The following is a 22,736-nucleotide window of genomic DNA, read 5'->3' as shown; positions in this document are numbered from 1 at the left end:
CTGGAGGATGCCCCGTCATGACTCTTCGCGCCAGCGACACAATCCACGTGCAAAATTTTGGAGAGGCACGAGGTGGGTTCTGGGCTCTATTGTTCGGAATTGAATGGAGGTGCAGCCATCGGATGTTGCCATGGACGGGTTTCCAGACGACCAGCTACCGGGGGCGGTACCACCGAGTTGCGTGATGATGGAACATGATGTACATAGAGTCTTCGTCCAATGTCAGTAAACATTTTGTTTCCTTACAGTCCTGTTTGGTCACTTCCTCGAACTCAACACACTTGCCCTGCTAGGCAGGTGACAAAGGCACACACTCAAAGCCAGCATATCTGTGGCGTGGATCCAAATCATATCACCAAGGCCCAACTGCAGCTTGTACCTGGAATTTCTTGCCAGCGACCAACAATAATGAAAAGAATTGAGGCCTGAAGAGGCTGAAAGGAGTATGTTTTTAAATTTATTTTGTCTTTCCTTACAGAGTGAAAGAGTTGTCACTCTTCCAACCCCACAAGGAAAGCTTACGCCTCACCAGCCACAAACTAATACCCACCCTCCCATTCCCCGATCGTCGGATACCTGCATGAAAGCTCTGTCGACAATCCCGCCATTTACATACTGGTAATAAAGACCCAGACACTGAAGAACAATAGCTGGGACCAGATTTTAACCCTTTGCAGATTGGGGGGTTTTCAATGGGTAAAATCAAGCCCTTGACACCCAAGGTGGAAAATGCTGAATGAATTCTGAAGTTGGGGTATGCAGTGTACAACTATGAAATTTAAGAACAATGCATAATGATTGACAATTTTTTTTCTGTGGGTTACAATGATTATGTCATGGGAGTGTGACCGCCCCCCCCTCCCCCCCGCCAACAGCACAAATACACAGCTTTTAAAAAAGAATTATGAGCAGCTGCTCGCTACCCAAAACTTGCAAAGTATCTGAGAAAGAACAAACACAGTAACCATGCTCAGTCCATGAGGAAAAAGTGCGTGTACTGAAAAATTAAAAACGCGTTAAAAGTCAGGAGCCTTCAATGGCCTCGGAATAGGTGGAACGCAAATTGAGACCCAGAGGCAAACCGTGTCAGCTGCTGAATGAAAACACGGTTCCCCAACTGATTCTCTTGGACAGATGAAGTGAACACCAGAGGTATGAGATGATCCTACTTGTCTTTGTACATGGCCTTTGCTTGAAGAGAATCAACGCTTCTGCTGAGATATTTTCTTTCCTGGAAATAATACAGACAGCAAGGATAAGCCGGCAGTAAGTACGAACTCAAAGGACTTGGCTGCAAATTAGAATGACAAAAATCACAGTAATGTAATATAAACAAACATCAAGAGGGCAATATTTCACAAGCATTGGGGATGTGTCATTAGAGCATATAAGAGTGTCTGTTGAATTTCTTGAAAATTGCTGGATAAAAGTGACGGTCTGTGAAACCAAGACAGATCACCAAAATTGACCCACGAACCACACGTCCTATTTGAACTTTCACCTGTGAAGCTGCAACGTTTCACCATCCTTTTCTGTAACTGGAATCCAGATTTTTCAAAATAGGCCTCAATGTTTGGTTGAAAACCAGCTGCAAAAAGCCTTGCCAAATCATTTAATAACTAAGTCAACAGTTTAATTTTTGACCGCAACACCAGCTGGTAAATGATATCTTGGCTTGATGGTCAACGTCCTCTCTTTTTAAATCAGACGTTTCGGGGGATTTTTGACTCTACAGAGTGAGCAACCTTGGGAGTGCGCGAGTGGTTAAAAGGGCTGAAATTGGCAGTGCCATTACATCAAGTCAATCCACCAAAATCCACTTTGCAACACAACATGCTTGGCTGCATGTGAGATACGCCTTGGGATCCAGCACAGGGATTTCTAATCTGTTATTTTTACACTTAGAATATTTTCTTTCCACACCCCTTAAAGTAGTCAGAAGATCAGAGCAATATTTTTTGCTGAAACACCTTCTTTCTGCAATATCATATGGAAAAGAAGGCCACCTGAAATGTTTAAAGTATTTGCTACATGGATGAAAATTTTAATTAATCAAAGATCAACTCGGCGTCTGATGCGACCATCAATTCACAATAAACCAGGAGTAGAAGTAAACTGTGGCTTTAATCAACTGGAACAGTGCCTGCCTGTGACTGATCTGTTAGTGGGAGCCACCTACAGGGCGACTGCTCTTATACCTCCCCTCAATGGATGGAGCCAGTGGCGGAGCCCACACAGGCCCCAACATGCTACATCATATGTAATGCCTTACAATGGTCCATAGGTGGAGCCCACATGGGCAACAGCGTAATAAGATATGTACATGGTGAATTGTTACAACAATACATTCACCACATTCACCCCCTGTTAAAAAAATGAAGTCCGGCGGGGGTGAAGGGTTCATAACTTCAGCCTGTCCGGCGCACAGATTGTGCGCTGTGATTTCCGATGGTCTGGTATCGCAGTTGGGCGTCGAACTCAGCCGTGCTGGCATCGGTAGTGAAGTCGCCGGTGCGGGCATAGGCGTGGACTCCGGGAGCGTGTCTTCTGGGGTTTCATTCCTGTGGGTCGGTGAAGGGGGAATGGCGTGCGTGAGGGGGTGCGGGTGCCATGTAGAGGTGGGGGTGCTGGTCAGCGTAGGTTGGGCAGGGTAAGATGGGGTGGCGGTGGTAGTGGAACCTGCAGGTGCCAGGTCCCGGAGGGAGACCGTATCCTGTCGGCCATCGGGGTGTTCGATGTATGCGTACTGGGGGTTGGAGTGTAGGAGCTGGACCCTCTCGACCAGGGGGTTGGACTTATGGCTCCTGACGTGTTTGCGGAACAGGACGGGCCCCGATGTCTTCAGCCAGGACGGAAGCGAGGCCCCTGACGTGGATTTCCTGGGGAAAACAAATAGGCGGTCATGAGAGGTCTGGTTTGTGGCCATGCAAAGTAGGGACCTAATAGACTGGAGTGCGTCAGGGAGGACCTCCTGCCAGTGGGGAACTGGGAGATTCCTAGACCGTAGGGCCAGGAGGACGGTCTTCCAGACCGTTGAGTTCTCCCTCTCCACCTGCCCGTTTCCCCAGGGTTATAATTGGTAGTCCTGCTCGAGGTGATGCCCTTACCGAGCAGGTACTGACGCAGTTCGCCGCTCATGAACGACGAGCCCTGGTCGCTGTGAACATACGTGGGGAAACCAAACAGGGTGAAGACACTATGTAGGGCTTTAATGACGGTGGCAGCGGTCATGTCGGGGCAAGGGATTGCAAAGTGGAAGCGGGAGAACTCGTTGATGATGTTGAGGAAATATGTGTTGCGGTTGTTGAGAGGGGAGGGGCCCTTTGAAATCGATACTGAGGCGCTCAAAGGGCCGGGATGCCTTTACCAGGTGGGCCTTATCCGGTCGATAGAAGTGCGGCTTACACTCCGCACAGATCTGGCAGTCCCTGGTCATGGCTCTGACCTCCTCAGTGGAGTAGGGCAGTGATGCACGATCAATTGCACAGAGACAAGAGTTGAATGCAACTTAGGTTTTATTACTCTAAGATGTGTGGCTTCTTACAGCAGTTGGCGAAATGGCTGCTGTATAGGGAGCACGCATATTTATACTCCGCCTACTGGGTGGAGCCATCAGACAGGGACTACCCCCGTACCTGTAGTACAGGGCTTTACCACACATCTCCTAATATATACAACAGTGGTGATTACCACAGGCAGGTTGCGGGCCTTGATGTAGTGAAGAAGCCGGGTGACCCCCGGGTGGCAGAGGTCAACGTGGATAGCACGTAGTCGGTCATCTTGCGCGCTGGCGCATGTGCCACTGGACAGGGCATCTGGGAGTTTGTTGAGCTTCCCAGGACGATATACTATACCGTAATTATAGGTGGAGAGTTCGATCCTCCACCTTAAGATCTTATCATTCTTGATCTTGCCCCGCTGCGTATTATCGAACATGAAGGCTACCGATCGTTGGTCGGTGACGAGGGTAAACCTCCTACCAGCGAGGTAGTGCCTCCAGTGCCGCACGGCTTCCACGATGGCTTGGGCTTCCATTTTGACTGAGGAGTGTCGAATTTCGGAAGTGGTGATTGTTCGTGAAAAAAACGCTACTGGGCTGCCTGCCTGATTGAGGGTAGCGGCGAGGGCAACCTCTGATGTGCGCTCTCCACCTGGAAGGGGACGGATTCGTCCACCGTGCACATCGCGGCTTTGGCGATATCCGCCTTGAGGCAGCTGAAGGCCTGGCGGGCCTCAGCCGCTAGTGGGAAAATGGTGGCCTTGATTAGTGAGCGGGCTTTGTCCGCAAAGTTGGGGACCCACTGGGCGTAATATGAAAAGTACCCGAGGCACCTTTTCAGGGCGATGGGGCAGTGAGGAAGGGGGAGTTGCAGGATGGGGTGCGTCCGGTCGGGGTCGGATCCTAGAACCCCGTTTTCCACGACGTAGCCGAGGATGGCTAGTCTGGTTGTGCGGAAAACACATTTCTCCTTGTTGTAAGTGAGGTTAAGGGTTCGGGCGGATTGGAGAAATCTCTGGAGATTGGCATTGTGGTCCTGCTGATCATGGCCGCAGGTGGTGACGTTGTCCAAGTACGGAAATGTGGCCCGCAGCCCGTACTGGTCCACCATTCGGTCCATCGTTCTTTGGAAGACCAAGACCCTGTTCGTGACGCCAAAGGGGACCCAGAGGAAGTGGAAGAGGCGGCCGTCTGCCTCAAAAGCCACTGGACGGATTGGGAGCTGGTGGTACGCAGACTTCAGATCTACCGTGGAGAACACCCAGTAGTGAGCGATCTGATTAACCATGTCTGCGATCCGGGGAAGGGGGTACGCATCGAGGTGCGTGTACTGGTTTATGGTTTGGCTGTAATCTACAACCATCCGGTTCTTTTCCCCGGTCCTGACGAACACCACCTGGGCTCTCCAGGGGCTATTGCTGGCCTCGATGATTCCCTCCCGCAGAGTCGCTGGACCTCGGATCTGATAAAAGTCCTATCCTGGATGCTGTACCGCCTACTTCTGGTGGCGACTGGTTTGCAGTCGGCGGTGAGATTTACGAAGAGCGGGAGAGGGTCGACCTTTAGGAGCGCGAGGCTACATACGGTGAGTGGAGGTGGGGGCCCGCCGAACTTCAGGATTAGGCTCCTGAGGTTACATTGGAAATCCAGTCCCAACAGAAGAGGAGCGCAGAGGTCGGGGAGTACATATAATTTAAAGTTGGCATACTCGGCGCCCTGTATTGCGAGGGTTGTGGTAGTGCACCCCCGGACCTGCACCGAGTGCGACCCGGAGGCGAGGGAGATGGTTTGATGCGCCGGGAAGACAGGGAGAGAGCAGCGTCTTACCATGTCTGGAGGGATGAAGCTCTCTCTGCTCCCGGAGTCGAAGAGACAGGGCGTTTCATGTCCGTTTACCCGGACGGTCATCATAGAGCTCCGGAGGTGTTTGGGTCGCGACTGGTCAAGGGTGACCGCGCTGAGTTGCGGGTATCCGGCGTGGTCGGAGGTGCTGGGGCTGTTCCAAGATGGCTGCCCCTGTTGATCGCACGTGTCGGTCGGCGTTGCAGATGGCGGCCCCCATCGATTGCACGTGTCGGGCGGTGAGGAAGATGGCGCCCAAGATGGCGGCCCCCATGAATCGCATGTGCCGGGCCGTGTGGGCGAGGATTGCCAAGATGGCGGCCCCCGTGAGTCGCACACGCTGTGCGGGCTGGAAGGTGGCTGCCCCCGTGGACAATACAAGGCCAATGACGCGTCCGGGAGGGGGGGCGGAGCCGGCAGACACGCTGCCACACTGCGGGATCTGCGTGCCTGTGAGTCTGAGGGTCGGGCCTGTGATTTAGAGGTTTTGGACCTGGCCAGGCAAACTTTAGCAAAATGTCCTTTTCTCCCGCAGTCACTGCAGTTCATGTTCTGGGCTGGGCAGCGCTGCCGGGGGTGTTGAGGCTGGCCGCAGAAATAACAGGGTAGACCCCATGGTGGGCGGGCAGCTGCGCGGCACAGGCCTGGGGTATTCTTTGGTCGGGGGTCCACGAGGGGGGTCGCGTGATCGGACGGGAACGCGTTAATGCTTTGGAATGTTACTTCCAGAGAGGAGGCTAATTTTACCGTCTCTTCCAGGTCTAGGGCACCTTTTTCGAGTAGGCACTGTCTCATGTAGTTGGACCTGACTCCAGCCACGTAGGTGTCCCGGATGGCGAGGTCCATATGTTGAGTGGCTGTAACGGCCTGGTAATTGCAGCTTCGTGCAAGGACTTTGAGGTCACGTAGGTACTCCTCCAGCGATTCCCCGGGACGCTGGCGGCAAGTAGTGAGGAGATGCCGGGCGTATACCTCGTTCACGGGCCTTACGTAGAGGCACTCTAGCGTCGTGAGGGCGTCTGCATAGGTGGAGGGTTCCTCAAGTTGAACAGAGATTCAATGGCTCACCCGTGCGTGGAGGAGACTCAGCATCTGTTCGTCGTTGACGGAAGGCGAGGTAGGCCTTGAAACAGCGGAGCCAGTGCGAAAAAATCTCCTTCACCTCCGCGGCTTGCGGATCGAGTTCCAGTCAATCAGGTTTGAGGGCCGATTCCATAATGGCGTTGTCGTTGATTAAATTGATGCGACCATCAATTCACACGAAACCAGGAGTAGAAGTAAACTGTGGCTTTAATCAACTAGAACAGTGCCTGCCTGCGACTGATCTGTTAGTGGGAGCCGCCTACAGGGCGACTGCTCTTATACCTCCCCTCAAGGGGTGGAGCCAGGGGCGGAGCCCACACAGGCCCCAACATGCTACATCATAGGTAATACCTTACAATGGTCCATAGGTAGAGCCCACATGGACAACAGCATAATACAGATATGTACATGGTGAATTGTTACAGCAATACATTCACCACAGCGTCAAACCGCTGTCCATTGTTAAAATGTCCCACCTTATCTTTGGAGACAACCTTACCTTGTGGAACCTCCATGTGCCCTAATAGAATATTCAATATTTGGGGAAAGAAACCTTAACCAAACATAGAAGCATTAGTTTGAGAAACCTGAGAGAGTATACCAAGGTTATCACTTAACAGAGGAAATAGGAAAAGCAGTAGGCCATTCGGTCCTTCGAGCCTACTCCACCATTCAACATGGCCATGGCTGATCCTCTATCTCAATGCCATACTCCAGCACTCTCCCCATACCCCTCGACAACCTTAGAGACTAAATCTAACAGTTTCTTTCTTAAATATATATTCAGTGATTTGGCGGGCACAGCCTTCTCTGATAGAACATAGAACATCCCCGCAACCCTATAACCTAACCCGCACATCTTTGGACTGAGGGAGGAAAGCGGAGTAAACCCATGCAGACACGGGGAAAACATACAAGCTCCACATTGACAGTGACCGAAGACCGGAATTGAACCACGATCTCTTGCTAACCACAGTGCCACCGTGCTGCTCTGAGGACAATTAGGGATTGGCGATAAATGCTGGCCCAGCCAGCGAGGCCCACATACCACGAATAAAATAAATAGTGTTTTTGAGTTTCAAATCAGATATTCTATTCAGCTTTACCATCTGTTCACTTTTATTATTCATCCTTTGGTTGAAAGGAGTCTTATGTATAATTATTTAGCTCCAGAACAAAACAAAGGTGATGCATTTTGGTTCCAATAACAAATGTTCCTCATGTTTAAAAATAAACCACATTAATTATGGGTGTGTAGTCATTTCAACTTATTATACAATGGCAGAGATCAGAAAATACCAATCCTACACACAGAAATGGTAGTTAGAAAAAATATTGCGAAAGAGGCAAGGTATTCTTACCTGTTTAGACATGCGCTCAAATTGTCCAATATTACACTTGCTGTTATATTTTCTGTCAATGATTACTTTGATAGTGTCTTCCTGCACATTTGCACACAGTAGTGCTGTAACAGATGTAGAGCGTGACATGCTTGGACTCAAGTTGATCTCAATCAACCATGGTTTAAAGTCTTCTCCCAGCAAGAAATCAGCTCCATATAGTCCAAAGTTATTTTTGCGTGCTTGAATGGTGGTCTGAACAGTCACCAAAGAACAAATTATAGCTTTTTTCATGGAAGGATAGACAATACCCTGCCAGATGTTCGTGCGGCCTTTAATTTTTAAATATTCTTGGAACTGACCACTTGACCACATGCTCTCTTTTGGCACCAGTGGGTTTCGTTCAACAGATGGTTTTAATCGCTTCTGAATGGCATTGTTGCAGAGATGCACTGAACTGCAGATAAATTAAACGGCAATGCACACATTTTACATAAGGTTTTGCATAAAGACCATAATTATTACTTGATTTTAAAACATATCTTCCCAGTATTGCATTGAAAGCCCACATGATAAAAGGGTGAAAATTTTAATGCCAAAGGGTAGCTGGGCCCATTACTCTGCTCCCACCTTGGTGCCTTGGTGCCAAGGTCTGAGCATGAATGAAATGAAATGAAATGAAATGAAAATCGCTTATTGTCACAAGTAGGCTTCAAATGAAGTTACTGTGAAAAGCCCCTAGTAGCCACATTCCGGCGCCTGTTCGGGGAGCTGTTACGGGAAATTACGGGACATTAAAGCGAATGTAGGCAAGCATCTGTTGTGTTCTGTGTTCGCTGTCCAGCAAGGAATCCACAGAACAGCTGGTGACTTGTCCAAACCAGGATTTATATTAAAGCACACGTGGCAAGGTAACGATCAGATACAGGGCAAGTTATCATGGAGTTTCGTTTTATTTTAAAATATGTTTATTAAGAATTTTTCTAATAAAATTTTCAACCATACAAACAAACCCCCCCCCCCGTAACAAAAAGAACAGAAAACTCGCATAGCAAGACATAAACATGGCACATCAATATGATACAGAACTTTGTACATTGGATTCCTCCCGTACATATCAGTTTTCCGGATCATTTATGTATTTTCTTGCTCAGATGCCCCCCCAGAAAAAAAAACCTTCCCCCCCCCTACCTCTTCCCTCCCCCCCCACAAAAAGAGATGACCTCCTCCTCCCCCCCCCCCCCGGGTTGCTGCTGCTGTCGACCGAACTTCATCTAACGCTCCGCGAGATAGTCTAGGAACGGTTGCCACCACCAGAAGAACCCCTGGACAGACCCTCTCAGGGCAAACTTTGTCCTCTCCAACTTGATAAACCCAGCCATGTCATTTATCCAGGCTTCCACACTGGGGGGCTTCGCATCTTTCCACACTAACAAGATCCTTCGCCGGGCTACCAGGGACGCAAAGGCCAGAATGCCGGCCTCTTTCGCCTCCTGCACTCCCGGATCGTCCGCTACTCCAAATAATGCCAGCCCCCAACTTGGCTTGACCTGGACTTTCACCACCTTAGATATATTTCTCGCAACTCCCCTCCAGAACCCATCCAGTGCCGGGCACGACCAAAACATATGGACATGGTTCGCCGGGCTTCCTGAGCACCTCCCACATCTGTCCTCCACCCCAAAGAAACTACTCAGCCTCGCCCCCCTCATATGCGCTCTGTGAACAACCTTAAATTGTATCAGGCTAAGCCTGGCACACAAGGAAGAGGAATTAACCCTACTTAGGGCATCAGCCCACAGACCCACCTCAATCTCCTCTCCCAGCTCCTCTTCCCATTTACCCGACACCTTGCCCTCTCCGACCCATACGCCCGAAATCACCCAGTCTTGAATCCCCTGTGCCGGGAGCAGCGGGAATTCCCTCACCTGCTGCCTCACAAACGCCCTCACTTGCATGTACCTGAAAGCGTTTCCCGGGGGTAGTCCAAACGTCTCCTCCAGCACCCCTAAGCTCGCAAACGTCCCATCGATGAACAGGTCCCCCATTCTTCTAATCCCTGCCCGATGCCAGCTCTGAAACCCCCCGTCCATCCTTCCTGGGACAAACCGATGATTATCTCTGATCGGGGACCACACCGAGGCTCCCATCGCACCCCTGTGCCGTCTCCACTGCGCCATCTCCACTGCCCCCAGATCTTTAGCGTTGCCGCCACCACCGGACTCGTGGTGTACCTTGTCGGCGAGAGCGGCAGCGGTGCCGTCACCAGCGCCCCCAGGCTCGTTCCTTTGCAGGACGCCATCTCCAACCTCTTCCGTGCCGCCCCCCTCTCCCTCCTTCACCCACTTACGGATCATCGCCACATTGGCTGCCCAGTAGTAGCCACCCAGATTCGGCAACGCCAGCCCTCCTCTATCTCTACTACGCTCCAGGAACCCCCTCCTTACCCTCGGGGTCTTACTCGCCCACACAAAACCCATAATGCTCCTGCCTACCCTCTTAAAAAAGGCCTTGGTGATCACAATTGACAGGCATTGGAATACAAAAAGAAACCTTGGGAGGACCACCATTTTAATCGACTGTACTCTGCCCGCTAGCGCGAGTGGCAACATGTCCCGCCTTTTAAAGTCCTCTTCCATCTGCTCCACCAGCCGCGTCAAATTAAGTTTGTGCAGGGCCTCCCAGCTCCTAGCTACCTGGATCCCCAAGTATCGAAAGCTCCTTTCCGCCCTCCTCAACGGTAGTTCGTCTATCCCTCTTCCCTGATCCCCGGGATGCACCACAAAGAGCTCACTCTTCCCTACATTGAGCTTGTAGCCCGAGAAGTCCCCAAACTCCCTTAGGATCTGCATGACCTCCACCATCCCCTCCACTGGGTCTGCCACATACAGCAACAGGTCGTCTGCATACAGCGACACTCGATGCTCCTCTCCCCCTCGAACCACCCCCTTTCATTTCCTGGACTCCCTTAATGCCATGGCCTAAGGTTCAATTGCTAATGCAAACAGCAGAGGGGACAGGGGACACCCCTGCCTCGTCCCTCGATACAGCCAGAAGTACTCCGACCTCCGCCGATTCATAACCACACTCGCCACCGGGGCTCTATATAGGAGCTTAACCCAGCTAATAAACCCTCCCCCGAACCCAAACTCCGCAACACTTCCCAGAGATACTCCCACTCTACTCGGTCAAAGGCCTCCTCCGCGTCCATAGCTGCCACTATCTCCGCCTCTCCCTCCACCGATGGCATCATAATCACATTTAGGAGCCTCCGCACCTTGGTATTTAGCTGCCTGCCCTTTACAAATCCCGTCTGGTCCTCGTTAATCACCCCCGGGACACAGTCCTCAATCCTCGTAGCCAACACTTTTGCCAGCAACTTAGCATCTACGTTGAGGAGCGAGATCGGCCCATACAACCCGCATTGCAGTGGGTCCTTATCCCGCTTCAGGATCAAAGAGATCGTCACCTCCGACATTGTCGGGGGCAGGGTCCCCCCTCCCTTGCCTCATTGAAAGTCCTTACCAGCAACGGGGCTAACAGGTCTACATACTTCCTATAGAACTCTACCGGGAACCCATCCGGTCCCGCGGCCTTCCCTGCCTCCATGCTCCCCAGTACTTTAACTAGCTCCTCCAACCCAATTGGCGCCCCCAAACCAGCCACCTCCTGCCCCTCCACCCTTGGGAACCTCAACTGATCCAAGAATCGTCGCATCCCCTCTTTTCCCCCTGGGGGCTGGGACCTATACAGCTCTCGTAGAAGGCCTTGAATGCCTCATTCACTTTCACCGCACTCCGCACCATAGTTCCCCTTCCATCCTTGACTCCACCTATTTCCCTCGCTGCCATCCTCCTACGGAGCTGATGTGCCAGCATCCGACTCGCCTTCTCCCCATACTCATACATCGCCCCCTGTGCCTTCCTCCACTGTGCCTCTGCCTTCCCTGTGGTCAACAGGCCGAACTCCGTCTGGAGACTTTGTCTCTCCCTGAGTAGTCCCTCATCAGGGGCCTCTGCATATCTCTTATCCACTCTTAAACTCTCCCCACTAACCTCTCCCTTTCCCTGCCCTCTCTCTTTTCCCTATGAGCCCTGATGGAGATTAACTTTCCCCTGACCACCGCCTTCAGCGCCTCCCATACTACTCCCACCTGCACCTCCCCATTGTCGTTGGCCTCCAGATACCTTTCGATGCACCCCCGCACCCTCCCGCACACTTCCTCATCTGCCAGCAGTCTCACATCCAACCGCCACAGCGGGCGTTGGTCCCTCTCCTCCCCCAGCCCTAGTTCCACCCAGTGCGGGGCGTGGTCTGAAATGGCTATGGCCGAATACTCCATTCCTTCCACTTTCGGGATAAATGCCCTGCCCAGAACAAAAAAATCTATCCGGGAGTAGGCCTTGTGTACTTGGGAGAAAAAAGAAAATTCTCTGGCCAAAGGCTGGCAAATCTCCACGGATCCACTCCCCCCATCTGATCCATAAACCCCCTGAGCACCTTGGCCGCAGCCGGCCTCTTTCCGGTCCCAATTCAGGGCGTATACATTTACCAATACCACCCCCGTCCCCTGCAACTTACCGCTCACCATCACATATCGGCCTCCATTGTCCGCTACTATGTTGTTGGCCTCAAACGACACCCGCTTCCCCACCAGTATTGCCACCCCTCTATTCTTTGCATCCAGCCCTGAATGGGACACCTGTCCTACCCATCCCTTCCTTAACCTGACCTGATCTGCCACCTTCAGATGTGTCTCCTGAAGCATGACCACGTCTGCCTTCAGTCGCTTTCAGTGCGCGAACACTCGGGCCCTCTTAACCGGCCCATTTAGGCCCCTCACATTCCACGTGATCAGCCAGATTGGGGGGCTACCCCCCCCCCCCCCCCCCCCGACTAGCCATCTCCTATTTTAGGCCAGTCCCGTGCCCGCGTCTCCCGCACCCTCCAGTCCCCCAGACGGGGAACCCCCGCCCCGACCACCTCTTCCATTTTCAGTTCCCCCTCGGCCAATGCAGCAGCAACCCTCTTGTTCCCCCCCCTCTCCCCCCCTTCCCTCCCCCCCCTCCCCGCTAGATCCAAATCTAGCTCTTTTGCTCCCCCCATAATACTTCCGTAAGTCAGCTGACTCCTGCAGACCCCGGCTTCCCCCGCCTTCCCGTTGACCCCCCCCCCCCCGGTGTGGAAATCCCTCCCCCTCCTTGCGCTCCTGCATCCCCCCCCTCCCGAACGCGGGAAAAAGCCCGTGCTTTCCTGAGCCAGCCCCGCCCCCTGTGGCGCAGCTCCTGTTGCGGCCTTATCCCAATTCCCCCATCCCCGAGTCTCACCTCCCTCCAGCACCGATGCCCACATTCCTCACTGTCCCCCCATCAAAAACTCTTCCCCCATCCCCATCCATCGTCCCACCCGTGAAACATTCTTTACACATATTTACAACCCTGTATACAGTCAACATCTACCCCACACCCACAGTCCCTCAGTTCGAGTCCAATTTTTCCGTTTGGATAAAGGTCCAAGCCTCTTCTGGCGTTTCGAAATAGTGGTGTCGGTCCTGATACGTGACCCACAGTCACGCAGGCTGCAGCATTCCGAATCTCACCCTTTTTTTATGCAGCACCGCCTTGGCCCGGTTGAAGCCAGCTCTCCGCTTTGCCACCTCCGCGCTCCAGTCCTGGTAGACTCGGATCACCGCATTCTCCCATCTACTGCTCCGCTCCTTCTTGGCCCATCTCAGGACACTCTCTGTCCGCGAAACGATGGAACCTCGCCACTATCGGCCTTGGCAGCTCGCCAGCCTTGGGTCTCCTCGCCAGACCCGGTGAGCCCCTTCTAGCTCCAGGGGGCTCGGAGAGGCCTCCGCACCCATCAGCGAATGGAGCATCGTGCTCACATACGCCCCGGCATCAGCCCCCTCCACTCCTTCGGGGAGACCCAGAATCCGGAGATTCTTCCTCCTCGACCTGTTCTCCAGGACCTCGAATCTCTCGGCCCACCTCTTGTGCAGCGCCTCGTGTGCCTCTTCACCGCCAGGCCCAAGATCTCGTCCTCGTTCTCGTTAGTTTTGTCCTTCACCTCTCGGAGCTCTACCACCTGGGCCTTCTGGGTCTCCTTCAGCCCCTCGATCGCCAACAGCATTGGCGCCAGCACCTCCTTTTTAAGCTCCTCCACGCAACGCCTGAGAAACCCCTGCTGCTCCGGCCCCCATGCTGCTCGATCTCCGCCATCTTGTTTTTTCCCCCTCATTTCTGCCGCTGCTCCAAAGCCTCATTTTCCGCCGCTCCACTTCTAGCCCCCTCCATACACGATGGAAGGGGGACCTTGCTTCACCTTCCCACACGGGATTTGGTCAAAAGATTTCCGTTGGGACTCCTCCGGAGAGCCCAAAAGTCTGTTCTAGCGGGAGCTGCCGAAATGTGCGGCTTAGCTCCACATCGCTGCAACTGGAAGTCCTATCACAGAGTTTCTTTAGAGTCCCCTGGAACTACCCCTATACATGACTGTCCTGAAGTTTTGTCTTACAACCTCCTGAGGATCGCCCGATCTGACCTGACTTAAATCTGATGCCAACTGCTGGTGGGAGGTCACACTGCTGCATACATGGCCACCTGCTGATGGGAGGGCACATTGCTGAGTACATGCAATATTATCTACAGGCATATCAACACATCCCCCTTGCTTAGGAGATATTGTAGTTTGTTTACAAACATGATCACTATCATTACTCTATACATCAGTAATAAACATAAATATTATAACAGCTTTAACTAGGATGTCCATCAACATGATATGCCTGGTCAGTGTCCGTCCCTTACTCACAGGTCGTTGAGCCTCCCTCACAGAATCACCTCTGTGATCACTTGGACCAGCCTTTTGGAAGTCTGGTTTGTGCGCTGGTCTCTTGCTTCGTATCCTCTTAACGCTGTGCCTTTAGAATGCATGCATCCGAGATTGCCACACGTGCGTCACCAGCTTCTTCTTTGTTCGTGCCTTCCAACGATGGTGTTTACTGCTTCGTTTTGTCTTTTCTGCCTCTGGCTTGTTGGTCATCATATTGCTTTTTACTCTTTTGTTGTGCCAGTGGGATGAGCTAACTCTCCCAGTCTACTCCTCTCCCCCCTTCTTGTTTTAACAATTAGTTTGAGAATTCTTTTCTTTTTATGTTTGGTCTTGGCAACCCCTGGTTCGGTGCTGGTCTGCACCCTGTGCGTGGAAGTATGCAGATGCTCAGATGAAACCTGAAGCGGTGACGCATCATCATGGATTTGTGTGACCAGGCCCAATTCTGCACCCTCAACTGAATGTTGGAGCATCTCGCTTTCTGGGTACCTGGGTGGAGGTTAGATCAACGACAACAGGTGCTGCCCCTTCTTAGCCCACTGGAGCAACGCTGAGTGGCTCCTCATCACTGGAAATGATGATGTAAACACTCTCCGTCCGTGACGATCCAGGCGTTGGGTCATCCTGGCCTTGCTCGAGTATATGTGTGTGATCCGCCTAGCAGCATAGCGAGTGTGTGTGTGATTCACCTTGCAGCATAGCGAGATAGTCATCCATTCCTCCGCTGACTCACTCCCAGAGTCATCATTTTCAACATCATCAGAGCTAGTCTCATCGTATTCATCATCAATATCTTCCCACTCATCTTCCGATGGAGTGACCGTGAGCAGCAGGGAGTCAATTACCGGAACCATTTCAGAGTATCTGAGACGATTCATGAGTGCCTCTGGAGCAAGTTTTTCTAAGACTGGCATGATGTCATCAGTTACTAGCTTGATTAGCAGCTGGTCATCCGAGGTATCAGCTACTGCGATCTCAGTTTTTATTTTGGAGTGCGCCATCTCAGAGCTCCTGCCCTTCTCAGTATCCAGCGCGGTCTGGGAGTCCCCCGTGACCAACTCGTCACGCCCACCAAACCACTGGAGCAGCACATCCTGGGTCTCTTCACCAAGTCCATCATTGTTCCTGCAGAATAGATGTGCCAAAATTTCACACCCGTCTTCATTTGGTTCGTGTTTGTCGCCTTCGCTTTCCACCTCAGCTTGGAGGTCAGCATTCATGTCTTTGTAGGATTCAGCATCATCTGCAATAATTTCTCCTGTAAAATACAACATTGCACATGGAATTATGTGTTCACACAGGAGGTAGCCAATTTCAAAGTCAGCCTCGGGTTTCGCTGCCGCACCCTTATTTAACATTCCACACTGTGCCACTTCAGGTGGACTGAAGAAGTTAAAGAATGATTCATTTGGTACAGTTTTCGTAACTGCGAGTGCTTCTTCCTTTGTGCTTCGGCTTAGTTTTAATTATTTTCAACTTGACATCTTTGCCCTTCTTCCAGTCAATTTCACAGCCTGTGCACCCCATGATTTCTAGTTCATCAAAGAATGCAGGTTCAAGCTGTCACGCCATCAGGTATACTTTCGTAATCACCTCTTTTATGAAATACTCATTGGGCTCGAACTTAAACTCCAGAGTGAAGCTCCTCGGCTTCTCATGCTCTGAACATTTAATATTCACATCTTATAGATGCTTTAATATGCCGTGGGCCATGTCGATTGCCACACTTTGGGCATAAGATGGCGGATCCTGTTGGCCGCATAAAATGGTCGCCCGCACTGAGACCACATTTCTTCATGACGTCTGTCACAGCACTAATGGCGCTGGTGTTTTCCTCTGTGTTGGCGGCAAAATGTTTCGAACAGAGTGTGCTGACCTGCTAGGCAGCTTTGTTGCTTGCATGGCAAATCTTTTTTGCTTGTTCAAATACCAAATCTTCTTCCCGCAGCAACCTTTCGCATAGCTTATCATTTGATACACCAAAGACAATTTAATCGCGGATCAGAGAAGATTTCAGGCTACAGAAGTTGCATGACTGGGCCTCAATTCAATGCCAAATCTGTCGAACTATTCACCAGGTTTCTGGGAACGTGTACGGAACATTTATCTCTCGAATGTCTCATTTTTTGCGGGGGAGCAATGTTGATCAAAGTACCCAATGACTTCATAGAATCTCTTGCTATCCTCCTCATTGTCAAATGCAAAAGTATTATGTAGTTCAATTGCTTGTGGACCTGTCACCGTGAGCAGCAAAACTATTGGCCATTCATCAGGCTGTGCCTGCAGGCCTAGGGCTGAAACATAAGAGTTTGAACTGCTGCTTGAAAAGCCACCAGTTTTTGTCTACATTACCCGATACTTGAAGCTGGTGGTGCCCTTTCAGTCCATCCACCTCAAGCTTCAGCGTCTTTTACTGCGTTGAATCACCAATGGTTGCAGTTCGCCAGGTTGGTTCTTCCTCCGAATTTTTACTTTGTCACTGCCTTCGTTACCTTCAAATCTTCAGCACTCTGGTACCATGTTGTGTTCTGTGTTCGCTGTCTAGCAAGGAATCCACAGAACTGCTGGTGACTTGTCCAAATCAGGGTTTATATTAATGCACACGTGGTAAGGTAACGATCAGATACAGAGCAAGTTATCAAAGAGTTTCTTTAGAGTACCCTGGAAATACTCCTATACACGACTGTCCTCATGTAAGTCTTACAACCTCCTGAGGATCACCCAATCTGCCCTAATGTATATATGACACCACCTACTGGTGGGAGGTCACACTGCTGAATACTTGCAATATTATCTACAGGCATATCACCACAGCATCGAAGAGGGAAGAGGGCTATGATGATAAATTAGAGGGACAAGAGAGCTGCCGGCCATTTGACTGTCCAGCAGCTCGTGAGTGAGGGACTTCCTCCCACTTTGAGCCAGTTAAATAGTAACAGGGCAACACAACCAAAGTGGAGGTGAGCTCACCTCTGGGTTTTACACTGTGGGGAGGGGGAAGGGCCACTACCTCCATGTAAATTTTCAGGAATGGTTTCAACTACGTACATGTTGCTTCGGTTTCAATACTAAATAAATAATGCAGTTACTGCTCTGTCTCCTGCGGAAGCCAAGCAACTGCTACACACAGTCCTGCTGCAGCCAAGTTCACTTTGTGCCTTCCTGGTGTCACCGCTACCTGGGATCCCATTGCAGACAGAGGAACTTGAGCCTTCACTGTGTGGCGCCTACTTTGTTGCTGCAGCTCTGGATGTTTTTCATGTCCTTACTGCAGGAACCATCTCTGTTGCTGCTGCTGCAACTGTGGCTGTGGTTGATGTCTGGCTTGGCTCTTGTGCTGTCCCTTTGCACCCTTCTCTTGAACTGCTACTTTCACCAATGCTGTTGAAACTGCAAAGCAATCCTCTCAAATTGTTCAGACTACGTAAGCACTCCCTAGCCTTGCCAAACACGAGCATCCTGTCCTGCCAAGTGCTCCCAAGCCCCTGGTCCTCCTCAGTATACATAAATTCCATATCTTGTTCAGTGTTTCCATACTCCAAGCACTCACAGATCCTTCCCCCGGACAAACAAACCTCATAACCTGCTGCTTTAACATCAAAATCAAATGTCAGCATCCAACAATCATTTCCAGCAGATCTTTCCCTGCCCTCCAACGTATCTGTGTTCCAGCTTCACCAAATACTCCTCATCACCTAAACCCTATCCTTCATGGGTATTTGCAGATAACAACTCACTTCCTGTTTCCTTGCGGCCTCTGTTTTTCAAGCCACGCTATCTTCAGCTTGCCCCCTCAGCCATTCTATCTTCAGCCTGCCACTTGTGTATATTCCATTGTATCCATCGAGCTTCTCCATCATATTACTGGAACCTACCTCAAGCCTGGTAAATGCTGACTACCATCTTGCTGGGCAAGAAGGGAAAGAGGCAAAAAGTAAAAATTGCGTACAAAATAACACTAGTGAGAGCCATAAAGGAAAGCTCATCAGAGGTATTGGTTACATTGTGAAGGAGAGTCTCATACAATAACTGAAGGAATAGGATAAAACATTCAAGGCCAAATAGGAAGATGGATAGTACAATGTAAAAAAAATGGTATGGAGACAAACTGAGAGACAGAGAAGAAGAGTGGGAGACAATCGGGTTGACAGAGGGTGACAAAGAATTACAGAGCAGCAAATCTACAAGGCACATAGTTGAAAAAGTATTTTTTTTCTTGCCCAGAAATCAACGCTGATCATAATAAAGCATAATCTCTGACTCACCATCAACCCTGCCACAAGAAATCCCCAAAGTGATTGTGACTTGATATTTTCATGATGTTTTCACACAAAAGAGGGTGTTACTTTTGCAATACACAAAGTCTTGCTTGCAATTGCTTTGATAGCTGGAATCACGATACATGAGTGTCAGTTTATGATCCAATGTTTGAACTATAGGTTTATCTGCACATTTCATCGGGTCAATTCAGGTTTTGACAGGTTCACGATGGAACAGATTTCTTATTCATTCTTGAGATGGGATGTGTGGATGTTGTTTATGTATTGTAAATGAAGCTTAGCTGTCCTTTTCACCTGATCATGAAGGATCAGTGCCGACAAAGCTGCTGAAGCTATTTGGCTCTGTCAAGTGACATTCATCTGCAACGTCTTCTAACCTTGTACCATAACCACTAATGTCCCTCAGGAATCAACCTTTGGCTCCCTCCTGCTTGTCTTCTACATGCCGCCCCTTCACGACATCGGGGAGCACACCATTTAGTTTTCACACGTGTGCTGACAACACCCAGCGCTGCCTCACCATTACCTATTTGAACTCTGACACTGTTGCTAATTTATCAAGCAGCTTATTTAACATCAAGTACTGGGTGATCAGACTTTTTCTTCAATTACAATCTCTGCTCCAAACTGCGCTCCCTAGCTACCAACTCCATCATTCTCAACTGGCAACAGTTTGAGATTAAGCCAGTCCATGTCTTAACTCACACTATTCACAAATAACAGCTTATGTTGAGGATTTTATCAGATCAGCCATGATCCCATTGAATAGTGGAGCAGGCTCGATGGGCTGAAAGGCCTACTTCTGCTCCTAGAATCATAGAATCATAGAAGTTTACAGCATGGAAACAGGCCCTTCGGCCCAACCAGTCCATGCCGCCCAGTTTTTTACCATTAAGCTAGTCCCAGTTGCCCGCACTTGGCCCATAACCCTCTATACCCATCTTACCCATGTAACCATCTAAATGCTTTTTGAAAGACACATGTCTATTGGTCTTATGGTCTCAAGATCCCATGTTTCAAAATATAGATTCATCAATACATACCATCCGCCCCTGTGCTCGCTGACCTTACATTGGTCCCTGGCCAAGCAACATCTTGATTTTAAAATTATCACCCTTGTTTTCAAATCCCTCCAGGATCTCGCACCTCCCTATCTGTAATCCACTCCAGCCCCACGGACTCCTCATATATCTGTGCTCGTCTAATTTGTGCCTCTTGTGCATCCCCGATTTCAACTATTCCGCCCGATTTCAACTATTCCGCCTTTGGTGGCTGCATCTTCAGTTGCCTGAGCCCAAAATTTTGGAATACACTCCCAATGCCCCTTCGCCTCTCTATCTTGCTTTCCTTCCTTAAATCCTACCTCTTTGACCAAGTTTTTGGACATCTAACCTCATATCTCCTGCTGCGGCTTAATGCCATATTTTGATTTATAGTACTTCTTGAAGCTCCTAAGGACATTTGTGGTATTAAAGGTACTATATAAATATAACTTGTTGTTGTTGGCACACTGCCCCAGGAGCCCTTGTAGCAATGCTCTGGAGCCCTTGTAGCAATGCTCTGGATCAGGGATAATTGGCCTCCAGCCATCTCCCTTTGTACCAGTTATGACTCAATTCAGTGTATAATTATCATCCTCCTGCCTACCCATCTACACCCAGATCCCATCGATTTCAATTTTACTAGGACTTTACTAGCACCACATTTTATGTGGCCTTGATACCAAGTGCTGACACTCACACCTCTCAGCTCTGGACTTTGGCTCTGGTGCCCATGTTTGGGCCCACACTGTAACTTTCCATTCCTTACTACTGTTTGCCACAAGTCAGCCATTTTGTAGGGCAAAAGGAGGTTGAGGGTCAACTATGTTATTGTGAGACTGGAGTCACATATAGGCTACAAGGGGTAATGGTGCCAGGTTTCCTTCCCTGAAGGACAGTCGCCCTACACACCCCAACATCGCCCTACACCCTCGCCAGTCCCCAGGAAAGGAAAGGACTTAAAGGTGATAGGGAGCTTTAGAGTCAGGAAGGAAAAGGAGCGCGGGAAAGCAGAGTGTGTGTGTGTGTGTGTGTGTGTGTTGGGGGGGGGAGGGGTGGGTTAGGGGGCATGCAGGGAGCCCAATCACCTTGCTCAGGACACACACAGACACACACAGAACATATATGTGTTCAGCACATGGAAAGATAACTAACAGATCTATATACAAACAAGGTTACTTAAATTCCTAATGGGCTACTCTAAATGCGACTATCTGGTGCCAACCACAGGCCGCAGGTCATACCTATGATTATATATATTGACAAACATTTATACCACTGCACAACTATATACATTTGTGTGTGTGCACATCACCACACTACTGAGACTGAAGACCTGCTGGTCATCGGACTGACCCAAGAGGTGGGATGTCCTCCCTTGGAAGCACAGAAGCCTCGACAGCAGACAGTGAACTGCCTGATTGACATTGAACTCTCGTGCTTCTAAAAATGGCCACAGCAGATTTACCCCAGCCACTGGACAGGGCCACCAATGTAACAATTCAATTCAGCCTGCTATCTCTCCACAGATGCTGCCAGACCTGCTGAGTATTTCCATCATTTTCTGCTTTCATTTCAGAATTCCAGCATCTGCCTCTGCATTATTTGTCTAGTAACATAATCACTAGCGTACTACACCCGGAAATAACTTCAAATATATTTGAAATAATCTTATTCTTTTTATTGCTTTACCTGTCCAGGTTTTCCAGTGTGAAGGGCTGTGTAGAAAATCTTAAGTAGCAGTCTTTATAGAACCAAATATTTAATGGTTTCCAGCCTGTGACAAGAAACCACATTCTGATGTCGAATTTGGTATCATAAATCAAAAGTGGCTTCTCAATGTACTTCTGTACAACCCACTTGGGGTTTTCTAAAGAAGGGTCAAACTCCTTCAGTTTTAGAAACTCATCCAGTCTGTCCACACATTTTATACCTGTAACATGAATATTAAGATTAACAAAAATATTTATTAGGAAGGTTCTGAGATTATGAAGATTAAACATCAGTTAAATTTAATGGCATTAGCCTGGGAAATGCAGAAATAGTGTGCGAGAAAAATAAATTATTAATGTACATTTTCTGATAATTCTCAGGAGTTTGCAACAAAGCTGATTGGGATGCATTTTCAGCAGTGAAAATTCTCCTTTCAAAATGTTCGGATATCTGGGGCGGGATTCTCCGTTGGCTGACGCCGAAATCGGGAAAGGCGACTGAGAAGGTGACGGAGAATCGGATCCAACGGCAAATTCGCTGCATGTAGCGATTTGACGCCAAATTGTGATTCTCCGTCACCTCGATAGTGGCATCAATGCATGTACAGTAAACACCATTTGCATGTCATTAGCGGGCCTGACCCAGTATTCTCCGGGGCATCCGCGATTCTCCGCCTCTAATGAGCCGAGTTCCCGACGGCGCAGTTCGCTTGTGCTTTTAAAAATCACGAAACCAGCATGGTGGCTGCTTAGGGAGAGAAAGGGAGGTAGGACCCGGAGAGGAGCTACTGCAGGCTGCCGACCTGGACACTGGCTGTGGGGGCTGAGGTGGGGGGGAGCCCTGCCAGGGCCAGGGGAGGGGGGACGTATAGGGGGAACAGGTTGAGCGCCCAAGGTGACCCCCCCCACAGGATTGAGGCGGTGTCCACGCATGACCATCATTACAGCAGCCATTTTGCTGACCACCCACCTTGGCCCCTGGTTCTGCAGAGTGTTGCTCTCTTTGGTTGGCTCTGAATATGGCGGTCAATATGGTCGCCTTCCTTAATCCTAATTATGTTTGCTCTAGAGTCGCCACGTATCTTTCGATACCGTCACAAGTT

General features: G+C 50.0%; 1 protein-coding gene across 1 annotated transcript in view; it reads right to left on the bottom strand.

The window, feature by feature from the left end:
• Positions 1 to 891: 891 nt before the first annotated feature.
• Positions 892 to 22,736, bottom strand: part of LOC140387801 (protein monoglycylase TTLL8-like) — a 134,491-nt gene continuing 112,646 nt past the window's right edge. The window contains exons 14-16 of the mRNA XM_072470928.1: positions 21,614 to 21,854; positions 7,786 to 8,221; positions 892 to 1,231 (exon numbers count right to left, since the gene is read on the bottom strand). Of these exons, the coding sequence (XP_072327029.1) occupies positions 1,166 to 1,231; positions 7,786 to 8,221; positions 21,614 to 21,854 (743 nt within the window). The 3' untranslated portion in view covers positions 892 to 1,165. The remainder of the gene's footprint in view (positions 1,232 to 7,785; positions 8,222 to 21,613; positions 21,855 to 22,736) is intronic.

Source organism: Scyliorhinus torazame, chromosome 13 (assembly GCF_047496885.1).
Source record: "Scyliorhinus torazame isolate Kashiwa2021f chromosome 13, sScyTor2.1, whole genome shotgun sequence".
Taxonomy (NCBI): domain Eukaryota; kingdom Metazoa; phylum Chordata; class Chondrichthyes; order Carcharhiniformes; family Scyliorhinidae; genus Scyliorhinus; species Scyliorhinus torazame.
The sequence above is the reverse complement of the archived record's forward strand: the minus strand, read 5'-3'. Positions and strand labels throughout refer to the sequence as shown.